Source organism: Marmota flaviventris, chromosome 17 (assembly GCF_047511675.1).
Source record: "Marmota flaviventris isolate mMarFla1 chromosome 17, mMarFla1.hap1, whole genome shotgun sequence".
Classification (NCBI taxonomy): domain Eukaryota; kingdom Metazoa; phylum Chordata; class Mammalia; order Rodentia; family Sciuridae; genus Marmota; species Marmota flaviventris.
The window spans coordinates 29,124,523-29,138,416 of NC_092514.1; the positions used below are offsets into that span (position 1 = coordinate 29,124,523).

A 13,894-nucleotide genomic window follows, 5' to 3' on the forward strand; every position below is an offset into this window, starting at 1 on the left:
ATGTATTCTTCTATCTTTTTTTTTAGTTGTCAGTGACATTGATTTATTGATATGTGGTGTTGAGAATAGAATCAAACCCAGTGCCTCACACATGCTAGGCAAGTGCTCTGCCACTGAGCCACAACCCCAGCCCATATCCTTCTATCTTTAGATAGACAAAACTGCATGTGTATATAGTATGTGTAGTTATATAACACATAAACACATGGGTACATATATATATGAACCATGAATACGTGCAACAAAAATGAAATATTGTTTTATAATATATTTTAGCCTATTTTACCTGCTAAAGTAAATAACTTTTCATATTGTAGATATAGATTTTTAATTGCTGCAGATTTTTTCCACTGCATATATTTTATTCTTTATTTAATCAGTTCTCTCTTGTTGTACTTTTAAGATTTTTGTTCCAGTTTTTTTGTAATTAAAAGCAACACCATGCTGAGTTTCTTAGTATTATATTTTGCCATATTTGCCCAGTTGTGTTATTAGGATAATAATGTGTGTATAATTGCTGTGGGAAAGTTTGTTTATTTCTTAAATCTGCTGGTCTTGAGAAAAGATACTTTAAATTTGCATGTGGTTATTTATAATGTTTATTAGGAATTTTTGTTTATCTTTCTGATTACCTGTTGATATCCATTTTTCATTTTTTCATTGAGTGCCTGTCTTTCCATTTTTATTTGTAAAATCATTTTATTAGAATGGTAACTTTTGCCTTATGTTTCAGATATTGTCCCTAGGTGATTTGATCTGTTATTTTTGTGGTTTCATTTACCTAATCATAATCCTATGTAAAACTTTCATTTTCCTGGAGTCGGATGTTGCCCAGACTGCTTTGTTGCCATTTATTTATTTATTTTTTGGGGGGAGTGGGTACCAGGGATTGAACTCAGGGACACTGGACTACTAAGCTGCATCCCCAACTCTATTTTGTATTTCATTTAGAGACAGGCTCTCACGGAGTTGGTTAGCGCTTCACCATTACTGAGGCTGGCTTTGAAATTGTGATCCTCCTGTCTCAGCCTCCCAAGCCTCTGGGATTACAGTGTGCACCACCATGCCTCGTGCTTTGTTGCCATTTTTAATGACTCAGTATTGCTTTGAGTTGGGTGTCCCATAATTTTTTTTTTTAAATATTAAATTAAAGGTGTTCCTCAAGAAGGCCTAAGTGTGTCATTCAGTGCTTTTTCAGTTTTTCTACTTTCTTTCTTTAACCAGATGCTAATCCTGAGGTGACAATGACAATGCTTCGCTGGATCTACACAGATGAGCTGGAGTTCAGAGAGGATGATGTGTTCCTGACTGAATTGATGAAACTAGCAAATCGGTTTCAGCTACAGCTCCTTAGGGAGAGGCAAGTCACAGCAGATATATTCAAGCACCTCAGATGGTGATGACTGAGCTTTAATTATTCCAAGCTCTGGGAAAACAGCTTCTCCTGCTAATGTAAATAACTTTTGCAAGGTGTTCTTTTAATGGTGTTGGTGGGGAGAGAATCTGGTATCTCCCTTGTTTTGTATTATTTTGCAAGCTTACTTTTTGCCAAAACTTTTAGGTATTCTTTTTTTTTTCTGTGGTCTGTTAGCTGAGATTACATAATTATGTAAACAGATACTTTGAGTATGAAATATTATTGTACAGTATTCAAATTCTCAACTTTCCATCCCATTCTATTTTCTTTGACATTTTATTCTACCTTCTGATACATCTAGTGAGATGAATATACTTTTACTTGACCATATACTTTTTACTTTTGGAAGCATACCAATGCCTAAATTAATACAAAAGAGTGTGGTTCAGTAAGTTTTATAGCCAGTGTTTCTAAATTTAAGTTATTTGCCTTTTAGGTCCCAAGGAGATAGCAGGCTATATTCTTATATCTTATCTCTTGCTCTCCCAAGTTGGCATTTTTAGAACAACAAAAAATAAATGCTCCCTAAATGATGTCAGGAGAATGCCCTTGAGCATCAGTTGGAGATGTGGCCCTTGCAATATCTTTTTATATGGAATATGTTTTTATAACACTCAGTGATCTTTTATATTCTCTTGGGTACATGAAGAAATGGCTTTTCTCCTGGGTGGTGATGGACTGGGTTCAGCCATCAAGAGATGCTCCACCTGTTGCTGTGTTGCTCTCACATAAGAGAACCAAGAGAGACTTTGCTGCTTAGAGCTGCTTGCTCTGTTTTCACTATGGAGCTGATGTTCCCCCTGGGATTGCCCCCCTATGCTTCTTGCAAATCAGTAAACAGCTTACTTCTAACTCTTCTGATTGATATTGGCTTGAATGTATTTTAATATCTGAATCCAATAAAACAACAACAAAAACAGGTCCAAGATCAATAGGATTAGGTTATAAGCAAAGTAGTATTGGCTTAATAGCAAAGCTAATTTTATTGTTAAAGCCTTGCAATTAACTTTTGTTTGTTTTTGAACCATCTGAGAGTAAAGTGAGACTTATTTTAATTAGATTGAGTGTGATTTATATTATTATTATTTTTTCGGATTTCCTGAGCTTTCTCTCATTGACCATGTCAGACTTGCTTACAAATTAAATTGCTTTAATAAAAATGCCCTTGGGGTGGTTTAGAGAATTGTAAACTGTGTAATAGATTCTTTAATTAAAATGTTTGTTGTTTATTGACTGATTAGGTTTCATAACTAGCAACATTACCAGATGCTCAGATTTGTAATGTTGGATGTGGGTATTAAATTGTTCTGTCATGGCTTTCTTTAAGAGCTGGGATGGAAGAGATCAGGAGTGGATTCATGTATTGGCTCTTTAAAGGGTCACAGAGTGCCCACTACTGTCAGCGGGAGAAATAACACGTTTGAGATAAGTAAGTGAAAGGGTTCAGACAAATGTGTGCAGTTCAATATGAAGCAGGTGTTGCTCATTTGTAATGTAGGGATCTTGGTGGTTTTACAATACTATCATCAATTTGATGAAAAATAATTTTTTTTTAATTAGCAAGAAAATGCTTTTATTAAAAATAAGAATGTGTATGAAAAAAGTTAATAGTACAGTTTTTCTTCACGTAAAAGCACACTACATGTTCAGTGTATGGTATTTGGAAAATACAGACTCATACAAAGAAAAAACAGTCCTCTCTATTTCCAACACTGTTCACCTTTTGTTGTTTTACTTTCAACAGTTCTTTTGTTTCTCACATACATACAAGACTGATTTAAAAAAAGACATGAGTTTGTGTGGTGCTTGATTTGTACTTTAAAAACTAGGTTGATTGTTTTTATGTATCTATATGATTTTTGTTTATAAAATTGAAAGCATTTTTCCTTCAGAAGAAAGCCTATGCTGCTACTTTTAAAAGAGAAGAGAGATAAAGTGAGGTCACATGTTCTTTGGTTGTGTAAATAATGTCAGTTAACTATTTATAGGCTACCCCAATGACAAATAGCATTCTGGGGATCCTAGAATTAGTAAAAATGAGGAATCTGCCTGTTTTAATAAAAGTCTTGTCTTCATGAAACATGTTTGAGTCCTGTCATTTGACAGTAAAAAGGAAGAAAATGGAATTTTCAGATTGTCTGCATTTGTACAAATGCTTTGTAAAGTGTTCTGCGGGTGTGAATCTTAACCTCCCTGAGATTATTCTGTGGTAGGCTTCCTGGTGTTAGGATGGCAATCTCCTGAACATCTGTCATTGTAAAAGTAGAAAAAGTTTTCATCTGTCTGTAAAGGGAAATTTTCTGCTTGAATGCCTTGATTTTATAGCTGAGGTCAGAATGACTTTGCTGTGGTATGGTATTAGTTTGGGGAAGCCAGTGGTACAAAAATTGAGATTTAGAAATATGATGCTATTGAATGGAACAGTACCATATGGAATTCTTACTATCATAGTAACCTTTTTAGATAGTGATTTGAATTGGATTTAAAACAAAACAAAAAAACACCTTGGGAGAGGTGCTTATTTACACCAGGTCAATAATGTTAGTTGAAGATAGCACTGAAGCCTAGGTCTTAGTTTGTAAAGTAGGTGCCTGCATATATAGCTAGATGCAGAAATGATTCTAAGACTATATTGTTGCTCTGGACCTAAGGTTTTATTAGAGAGGTGTGAAAGTTGGTTCTTCATTCTTCCCAGGTTCTTCTCACAACCTTTTTCCTTTCTTTTCCCCATCTCTATTCCCATGGTCACATGGGGTTTTTTTGTTTTTTAATTTTAAGGCACAGTCTCACTAAGTCTCAGGCTGCCCTTGAACTTGTGATTCTCTTCCCTCAGCCTACTGAGTAGCTGGGATTATAGGTGTGAGCCATTGCCCCCAGCTTCTTTCTCTACTTCTGTAATCTAAAGCTCACCTATTGAGATTGTAAATTATCTGTTAGCCAGTTATTTATAGTATGAGTATACCTGCTGTGCACCTCAAACTGTACTGAGTAGATCTAGTATTCTTTCATCTTGAAAAACATAAGATTCCGCAAACCTCTGAAGTAGAATATCATCCTTATTTTACAGAGAAGTAAACAAGAACTCAAGTAATTTGGCCCTAAAATTCAGAGAATCTTGCTAAGCCTGGAGGCAGCTACTTAGGAAGCTGAGATAGGAGGACTGCAAGTTTGAGGCCAGCCTGGGCTACTTAGCGAGTTCCTGTCTCAAAAAATAAGAGGGCTGGGAATGTAGTTCAGTGGTAGAGTACCCCTGGGTTTAATCCCCAGTATAAGGGAAATTTTTTTTTTTCCCCAGTGGCTCTCAACCCAGCTCTTTTTTTCCTTATAGTTCATTTTGCTCTCTCCACTACATTCGGCTTTTCTGATGAGAAAAGAGTTTAGGTGGAGGATATGGGCTAGGAGAAGCAGTGGTGTAATTTCAGGGAATACTCCTGCCACTGTACTATACAAGCCTCTGAGTTAGCTCTTGGAGGTAAATCTGATTTGTAGGGTGATGTGTAGACAAGGGAGATGAAGGACCATGCCATGACTTCTTTTCCTCATAGGCCTAGTTCTTAGGGAGACTTGCTCAGGAATTATGGGTAGAGGTAACCCTGGACTTTCCAGTACCATGCCTTCTAGGTTAGGATGTGCTCCATCAGAGGCTTGTTTTCCTCTATATAGCTCTCTCTCTTTCCCGATGAAGTTGATGTTCTCTTATTAGTGATTCCAAAGGTGTCTTGTTACCTGGTTTTATGGGGGACATCCTTTGTGGCCTCTTTTTCTCAACCCTGGTGTTCTACGGCCTGACTCTTTAATTGTATCTATATATTATAGATATTTTGGGAGGGCTTTTAAAATGTAGTTTTATTGAGTTATTATTCATATATCATACAGATTCATCTTTTGGGAGGTCTTTTAAGGAGACTTTATTTTATTGAGGCATAGAGCATCATTTGAAATAATTTTTAAGTCATAATGTCCACATAATGGAGCTTTGATGTTTGGAACTACAGATGTGTCTCATATTATTGTGTCTGATTTTAAAATTATCTGTGTATCTGACCAGCGAGTTTTATGTGATTACTTTTAAGGCATTTCAGGTATTTTTGCTCATTAACAAGTTTATATGCAGTTTATTTTGATTCTGACCAGAACTGAGCAAAATAATATTGTAATGAAATTCTAGTACTTTGGAAATATGGGAGCCTGTCTATAATTTATTTATAATTACATTAAATTTTTTTTTTTTTTTTTTTTTTGGTGACGCTAGGGATTGAACCCAGGACCTTGTGCATGCAAGGGAAGCACTCTACCAACAGAGCTATATCCTCAGCCTACATTGTTTAACTTTGTACATTAGTGGTGTTACATATAGCCAACCAGTACACAGATTATTGCTTTGATTTGTTCATTTGTGACTGTATTTTTCCTGTTAACACTGTTCATCATTAATGTTCTCTTATAGATGTGAAAAGGGTGTTATGTCCCTGGTGAATGTTAGGAACTGTATTCGCTTCTATCAGACTGCAGAGGAACTGAATGCCAGCACACTGATGAACTACTGTGCAGAGATTATTGCCAGTCATTGGGTGAGTGAGAGATTGAGAGGTATGGACAGTGCGTTCCCACTGCCAGTCAGAATACCCAGGCAAGGAACCCGATTCTGAGAACAGTTGCCTCTGTGGCACCTAGTTTTCTCGTATTACAATATTGAAGGATAAGTAGTTGGATTTGATGATTTTGTGAGACTCTTTTCAGTTTTGAAAGTCTGATAGTTCTGTGATTTCAGACTAGAAGGTAGCTCAAGTTCAGAAACAGACTTGGAAAGTTCACTTGCCTTTGCCCTTATTCTGTGGAAGCAGTGACCAAACTGCAGGAGCAGAATGCCACTGTGGGACCAGCAGGCCCCAAGTTCCACTCCGCAGCACCATTTCAGAGTGTTCCCTTGCTTTCTCCATCAGATGGAGACATTATTAAATGTATTTTAATTTTTCGTTCTTTATTGTTGCATTGTAATTATACATAATAGGAGTCATTTTTACATGCCTTTGTTGTCATTTTGCATTTTTAAAATGCCAGGGCTATGTTTTGTAAACTAGTTTCTATTCATTGCTTGGTATGCAACAACATGTTGGGAAAAGTCTTAATACTTCAGAAAAGGTGTCTAAAAAAACTGTCTTTTAAGAGGGGGCTGGGGATATAGCTTAGTTGGTAGAGTGCTTGCCTCGAAGGCAATAGTGGAGGCAAGCCACGACTCAATGGGTGAACTGTTTGTGAAAGTTCTGATTGATTCTGTAATTGCCATCTTTGTAGGCTTAGTGAGGTGGGAACTATTCTCATTGGGAGGGCTTCTGCTTGCCTTGGTTCTTGGGGGATATCAACTGTGTGTGTGTGTGTGTGTGTAAATAAATAAATTGTAAGCATGTACTTTTTTATTTTTTGTGGTGCTGGGGATTGAACCCAGGCCTTGTGCATGTGAGTCAAGTGCTCTACTAACTATGAGCTATATCCCCAGCCCCTGGCTTATGCTTTACCACCCTTTTTTTTGAGGGGGAGGTAAAGATTTATTGGAAACATGGGAGTAGCTTGTAAAGTACAAGTAAAAACTGAACAAATTAAGCCTTTGTAAGGATAGGATACAGAAAAATTTGAGAGATCTAGGTCTATTCAGGGTTCTGCTAATGGAATGAATGAGGTCCAACCATTTCCCCATATTACATCACTTTATATGCTTTACCATCTTGAGAGATAGTAGTACTGTGGTAAAGAGTACAGGTGTGAGAAGTGGGCCTATTGATTCCAGATACTGGCTTATTAGTCATTTACTCCCAGTCTAATTGTGCACAAGTTATTTCGCTTCTTTTGTATTACTGGGGATTATACCCAGGGGTGCTTTACCTCTGAGCTACACCTCCAACCTTATTTATTTTTTGAGACAATGTTTTGCTAAGTTATCTAGGCTGGCTTCCAACTTGCGATCCTCCTGCCTTAGCCTCAAAAGTTGCTGGGACTATTGGTGTGTGCCACTATGCCTGGCATTATTCAGCCTCTTTATGCTTTACTTTTTTTCATCTGTAAAATGCAAATGACAATAGTACTATCTCATGGGGTTTTGTGAGAATTGAATTAGTTGGGACATGTTAAGCTCTAAAATAGGGCCTGACACACAGACTAAGTGACAGTTGTCATTACTGTTAACTCTTTGTTTTGCTATTCATTGTGTTTTTAATCCCTAGGATGACTTACGAAAGGAGGACTTTAGCAGTATGGGTGCTCAGTTGTTATACAAAATGATCAAATCCAAGACAGAGTACCCATTACACAAAGCTATCAAAGTGGAGAGAGAAGATGTGGTCTTCCTTTATCTGATTGAAATGGATTCACAGGTACTATATCTGCTTTGCCATTTTTTCCTCTTTTCTAAAGCTGTAATGCTCTTGTTTTTCCCTACCGTACTGCTCACTTCCTTCCGGGCCAGCACCACACAATATTTAATACACATTTAATATACATATACATATTAATAGCTTGTTCAAGGAAATTTATTTTTTGTTTTCTTTTTTTTAATATTTATTTTTTAGCTGAACATAATATCTTTATTTATTTTTATGTGGTGCTGAGGATCGAACCCAGGGCTTCACACATGCTAGGCGAGTGTTCCATCACTGAGCCACAACCCCAGCCCTGTTTTTTTTTTTTTTGTTTGTTTGTTTGTTTGTTTTCTATCATGCTTAGTATTTCAGTCTCAGTCTCCTGAGTAGTTCCAAAGCCACTTTCATATTTTTAGGTAGTTGTTGTAACCATATCTAACTTTCAGGTACTGAAATCTGTTTTTTTTTTCCCCTACTATAACAAATTATCACAAACCTAATATATTAAAACAATGCAAATTTATGATCTTACAATTTTAGAGATGGAAAATCCATTACAGGCATCACCAGACCAAAATCAAGGTATTGGCAGGCTATGTTTCTGTACAGGACTATAGGGGAGAATGCATTTTCTGCTTGTTTGTATTAATGGCAAGATTCTGCTTCTTGTGGTTATAGAACCAAGATCGCCACTTTCATTCTTTCTTTTTTCTTTTTCTTCTTCTTTGTGTTTGTTGTTGTTGATGAAGCTTTATTTTAGTTATATGTGCTGAGAATCCAACCCAGTGCCTCATACATGCTCGGCAAGTGTTCTTACCACTAAGCCATAACCCCAACACCCCCCCCCCCCCCCCCCCCCGCAATAACCACACATACTTTCTTGTTGGCTGTTAGCTGTTGGCTATTCCCAGAGAAGGGTGGTACCACATTCCTTAATTTGTGGCTCCCGTCTCCATCTTTTAAGCCAGCAGTGGCAGATCATGTCCTTCTAATGTTGCATTTCTCTGACCAACTCCTCTGCTTCCCTCTTTTACTTTTAAGAACTCATGTGATTAGAAAGATTGGGCCTTCCTGGATAGCCCAGGATACTCTCCTCATCACAAGGCCTTTAAACTTAATCACATTTGCAGAGGGCTTTTTGCCATGTAAGGTGTATGTTCACAGAGTTCTGGGATTAGACATAGAAATCTTTGGGGAGCTGTTATTCTGCCTACCACTGCCTGCCACGCTACCTTAATAAAAATCAGTGGCTTTTGACAGATGGGAATGAAACATTTTATCTTGGGTGTTCAGTGTGTGAAGAAACATTAAACTGCTGGGAAGAATTAAGCCATAGCCTTTCATGAAAATGATAGCTCTTTTCTGTGAAGTTCTCTGAACTCTGCCATTGGCACTTGTGCCCTAATGAACTGTCTGCTTTTCTGCCATGGTCCTTAATTGTCCTCGGTACTGTTTATGTCTGTTCTGTAATCTTTTTAGTTCTCTGCTCTCTGTAAGCATGTGCCTTGAGGAGGCCTGGTAGATGTTTATGAATGAATTGAATTTGGAAGTAAGCCGTATCATAGCACCAAAATTTGACATTGGTCTAAGAGATGATATTTAGGGATCTAGGTGGGAGAAGTTAAAATATATTAAATTATACCATCTGAGTGCTGATTTACAAGCTTTTCTGTGCAGCTCCCTGGGAAGCTGAATGAAGTGGATCATAATGGAGATCTTGCATTAGATCTAGCCCTTTCACGACGACTAGAGAGTATTGCTACCACGCTGGTTAGTCATAAAGCTGATGTGGACATGGTAGACAAGAATGGCTGGAGCTTGTTACATAAAGGAATCCAAAGAGGTAAGGTGAAATCTATTTGATATTTTTCTTTGCAGGCAGTTTTCTTTTTATTCATATGGTTTTTGAAGACTCCCTGACTCAGTTCCAAAAATTCCCAAGGCATCTTGAGTCTGTATTTGCAGGCTACAAGACTTAGAATTTGATTTGAGTAAAAGGAGGGATTGAAGAACTGTTACCCAGGCCTTGTTAGTTTGGCTGTTCATAGGACTGACAGGGCCTGAGGGAGGAGGTTAGAAAGGTGGCTTTTGAGAAGTACCTTTTACTTGTAAGCAGTTGATACATTTACTTGTTCAACATTATCACATTCTCCAGAAATTATGATAGAAAGTCTTTACTTTTGTATCCTAGCATGAACATAAGAAAAATACCAAAACCAGGAAAACTTAAAAACTTTTTTTTTCTTTTTGTACTGGGGATTGAACTCTGGGGCACTCAACCACTGAGCCACATCCCCAGCCCTATTTTGTATTTTATTTAGAGACAGGGTCTCACTGTTCAGTGGCTTGCCATTGCTGAAGCTGGCTTTGAACTCATGATCCTCCTGTCTCAGCCTCCGGAGCCTAAAAACTTATTTTGGGGAATCAGTGTTTTATCTTTCACAGACTTTCACATAGCAAAATGATTAAGATTTGTTTTGTTCTAGCAATGTTATTTTGAGTATATTATCAGTAGTGAGATAATGGGGAAATGGTAGGATTACAATCAGAACTTTTTTTTTTTAATATTTATTTTTTAGTTATAGGTGGATGCAATATCTTTATTTTATTTTTATGTGGTGGTGAGGATCGTACTAGGTGAGCGCTCTACCTCTGAGCCCCAGCCCACAATCAGAACATTTTAATCTTATTTTTTCCCCTAGTACTGGTTATCAAAGCCAGGGCCTCTTGCTTGCTTGGCAAGTGCTCCACCACTGCCCCTGTCCTGAATTAACTTTTTTTTGGTACTGGGGATTGAACCCAGAGATGCTTAACACTGAACACTTCTCTAGCCCTTTTTTGTATTTTTTTAGAGACAGGGTCTCACTAAGTTAATTAGGGCCTTGCTAAGTTGCTGAAGCTGGCCTCAAACTTGTGATCCTCCTACCTTAGGCTCCTGAATTAACTTTTTAAGTGGGAAAATTGGACTTATTTTTTTTAACATATCCTTATTAATTAATTAAAATGTTCCAAGTGGATGCTGCCCAACTTTACTTGGCTGTGGTCATTTTTGACAGAGAATCTATGGAGAGATGAAAGCTTTTTAAAATGTCAAAAGCCACCGGTACTGTAGTGCATGCTTGTAATCCCCAGTGACTCAGGAGGCTGAGGTGGGAGGATTGAAAGTTTGAGGTAGCCTCAGCAATTTAGCAAGGCCCCAAGCAACTCATCAGGACCCTCTCTCAAAATAAAGAATAAAAAGGGTTGGGATGTGGTTCAGTGGTTAAGCACCCCTGGGTTCAATCCTCCATACCAAAAAAAAAAAAAAAAAGTCAGAAGCTTTAATTTTGTAGAGTGATAGTTGGCTTGACAGAAGAACTTTGCTGTGGCTACTTTTTTGTTGTTTCCCTATGGACAGCAAAGACAGGATATACTGATTTCACCACAGTGTGTGTTTTGTGTGTTGCTGTGGATTTAACCCATAAACCTTGTGCATGCTGGGCAAGTGCTCTACTTCTGAGCTACATCCTAGCCCTTTTTTATTTTTATTTTGAGACAGGGCCTTATTAAGTTTCCTAGGCTGGCCTCAAACTTGTGATTGTCCTGCCTCAGCCTCCTGAGTCACTGGGATTACAGGCGTGTGCCACTGTGCTTGGCTTCACCACATCTTACTCATGTGCATTTTAGCTTTCTCTTCATGCGTTATGAAAATATTGTCCCTGCTGTGTTTTTGTCATGTTGCTCCTTGTTGGTGGAATATATGGTGCTTTGTGAGCAAAGGTTTTAAAATAAATATCCTCCTAAGCCATGTATTAGAGTGTTGAGCTTGTTGGCTGGTAGAGAGGGAAATTTTGCTATTTATTGGGTAGGGAAATCCTTAGAGTGAGTCAGTTTTAAAAGCAGATGCATTTTCCCTAAGCATCACTGTGCACTATGCAGAGCTGTTGGGTGCTTGGTTCTGGGTATGTGTTGAGTGGAAAAAGTTTTCACCACATAGGGAATTGCTCTTTCCCATACTGTTTAGTATGTGAGATGTTTATTTTGGAAACAAATATACTTGTTGCTTTAAAAAAAAAATCTGAAAATTATATTCCTTTCCTCTCAAGGAGTTTAATCATATGTTTGATGAAAAAACATCTATGAGTTATTCAATATTTTGGTGATTGCTTAGTTACATGAACTGCCAAGAATTGTTTTTAGATGTTTGATGCTTGTTTTCAGATGATTTAATCTTCCATTCTGAATTTATGAATTGTCTGCAAATTTGTGGATATAATAAACTAGATCGTTGTTTTCAAGTGTGGCATGGTGTGGTGGGCAGACTACTGTCTTTGGACCTTGGATGTACCAGGGTTTGAATTCTCTCACCTGTTTATGCTGTGGACAGACATTTGACCATACTGAGTTTTCTTTTCCTCATTTGCAAATTGGAAATCATTTCTGCTTTATTGTGTTGTTGGGAACATGAGAGACAGTGTTAAGTAGTGCACTTAGCACAGTGACTACTACTTGACTGGTAGGATCAACATGGTGGCTTTTACATTTGCCATAACCAGATTCAATTTCTGTAGGAATTTTTTTTACTTGACCTTGATATCAGTCTTTTGACCTGCCTAAATGATTAAATTGAGTAATAGACTTAAGTTAGCTGTTAAACCTTCTTTAAATTTATTATAAGAGGAACAAAGGGTGGTCTTTAATATGTGACATCTAAGTCTAGTTCTGGACACATGTTATAATCTATAAACAAAATAGTGATCATCCTACTAACTAGGTGTACTAGTCTGTTAGAAGAATGCAATAGGCAGGCAATGTCTTCAGGTGAGTTCACAGGAGGCACATGTATGACCCCTGGTAGCCATCTCCTTTGATTAGCCTGATCTAGGCAAGGAGATGAATCGTTGCTTTCATTAAAAAAATCTCGTTCCTCTTCTACTTTTTAAACTGCAATAGCCAATATCAATCAATGGATTTCTTAAATAGGGATCCAGTTATTTGTAGTAAATTTGAAAACAGTGGCACTAACTGGGACAGTATGAAATATGGTTTTATTAATTGAATAATAAAAGTTACTGGATGTTTCCTGAACAATTGTATATGGATTGTTAAAAACTTAACTTTTTTGTTAGGAATTTTTTTTTTTTTGGCGGGGGGGTGGTGGTTACTAGGAACTCAGGGGCACTCGACCATTGAGCCACAGCCCCAGTCCTATTTTGTATTTTATTTTGAGACAGGGTCTCACTGAGTTGCTTAGCGCCTCTCTGTTGCTAAGGCTGGATTTGAACTCGTGATCCTCCTGCCACAGCCTTCCAGGCCACTGGCATTATAGGTGTGTGCCACCATGCCTGTTCCAGGGTCTGTGTTTTATAAATCAATAGTGGATATGAAAACACATGAAGTAGGTATCTCCTTTCCTTTTAGGAGCTAATTGGTGCCACCTGGAGGGCACTGAGAGAAATAGTTGCTCCCACCTAACTAGGAGGAATGCCTAAAAACACTTGCTCCTAGGTTTTCTGTTCATTAATTCTTTGTTATTCTTGCCTTATTTTCTTAAGAAACAAATTTGACATATAGCCAATATTTTTTTTGTCTTTAAATTATAAAAGGAATTAAATCCAAGGAAGATTGAACTTTAATCTTAAAATATAATTATATGATCTTTGTCATCCTCCAAGTGAACTTGACAAGTATACTTTACCTGGTTTTTTAACAACTAATTTTAATATTTAATTGCCACTTGTCAAATTGCTTAGTTGTGAATTCAGACATGTATTTGTGTAACCTATCTAGAGTCATCTTTCCTTTATTGGTATCTGACAAAAGTATTTTCACAGTTGTATTCTTTTTGGGGTGTGGGTACTAGGGATTGAACCCAGTAGTGCTTTACCACAGAGTCACATCATTCACCCTTTTTAATTTTAAGACAGAGTCTCACTAAGTTGACTAGAGTCTTGCTAAGTTGCTAAGGGCTGAGGCTGGCCTCAAACTTGCAGTCCTTTTGCCCCAGCCTCCCAAGCCACTTGATTACAAGTATACATTATTGTACCTGGCCACAATTGTATACTTTTAATATCTTTAGATAAATTTAATTCTTGGCCTCTTGTCAATATATTAAGGTAAGTTTTTTTCCCCTCCATACAAAAGT

At 37.4% G+C, this 13,894-nt stretch overlaps 1 protein-coding gene across 3 annotated transcripts in view; it reads left to right on the forward strand.

Moving 5' to 3' along the window:
* Ankfy1 (ankyrin repeat and FYVE domain containing 1) overlaps positions 1-13,894 on the forward strand; it is a 92,033-nt gene that overhangs the window by 43,946 nt on the left and 34,193 nt on the right. For 2 of the 3 annotated variants that reach the window (XM_027922615.2, XM_027922616.2), the window contains exons 4-7: positions 1,225-1,360; positions 5,865-5,988; positions 7,636-7,785; positions 9,448-9,613. In XM_027922615.2, coding sequence (XP_027778416.1) covers positions 1,225-1,360; positions 5,865-5,988; positions 7,636-7,785; positions 9,448-9,613 — 576 coding nt within the window. The other variant, XM_071603311.1, reaches the window with a different exon arrangement.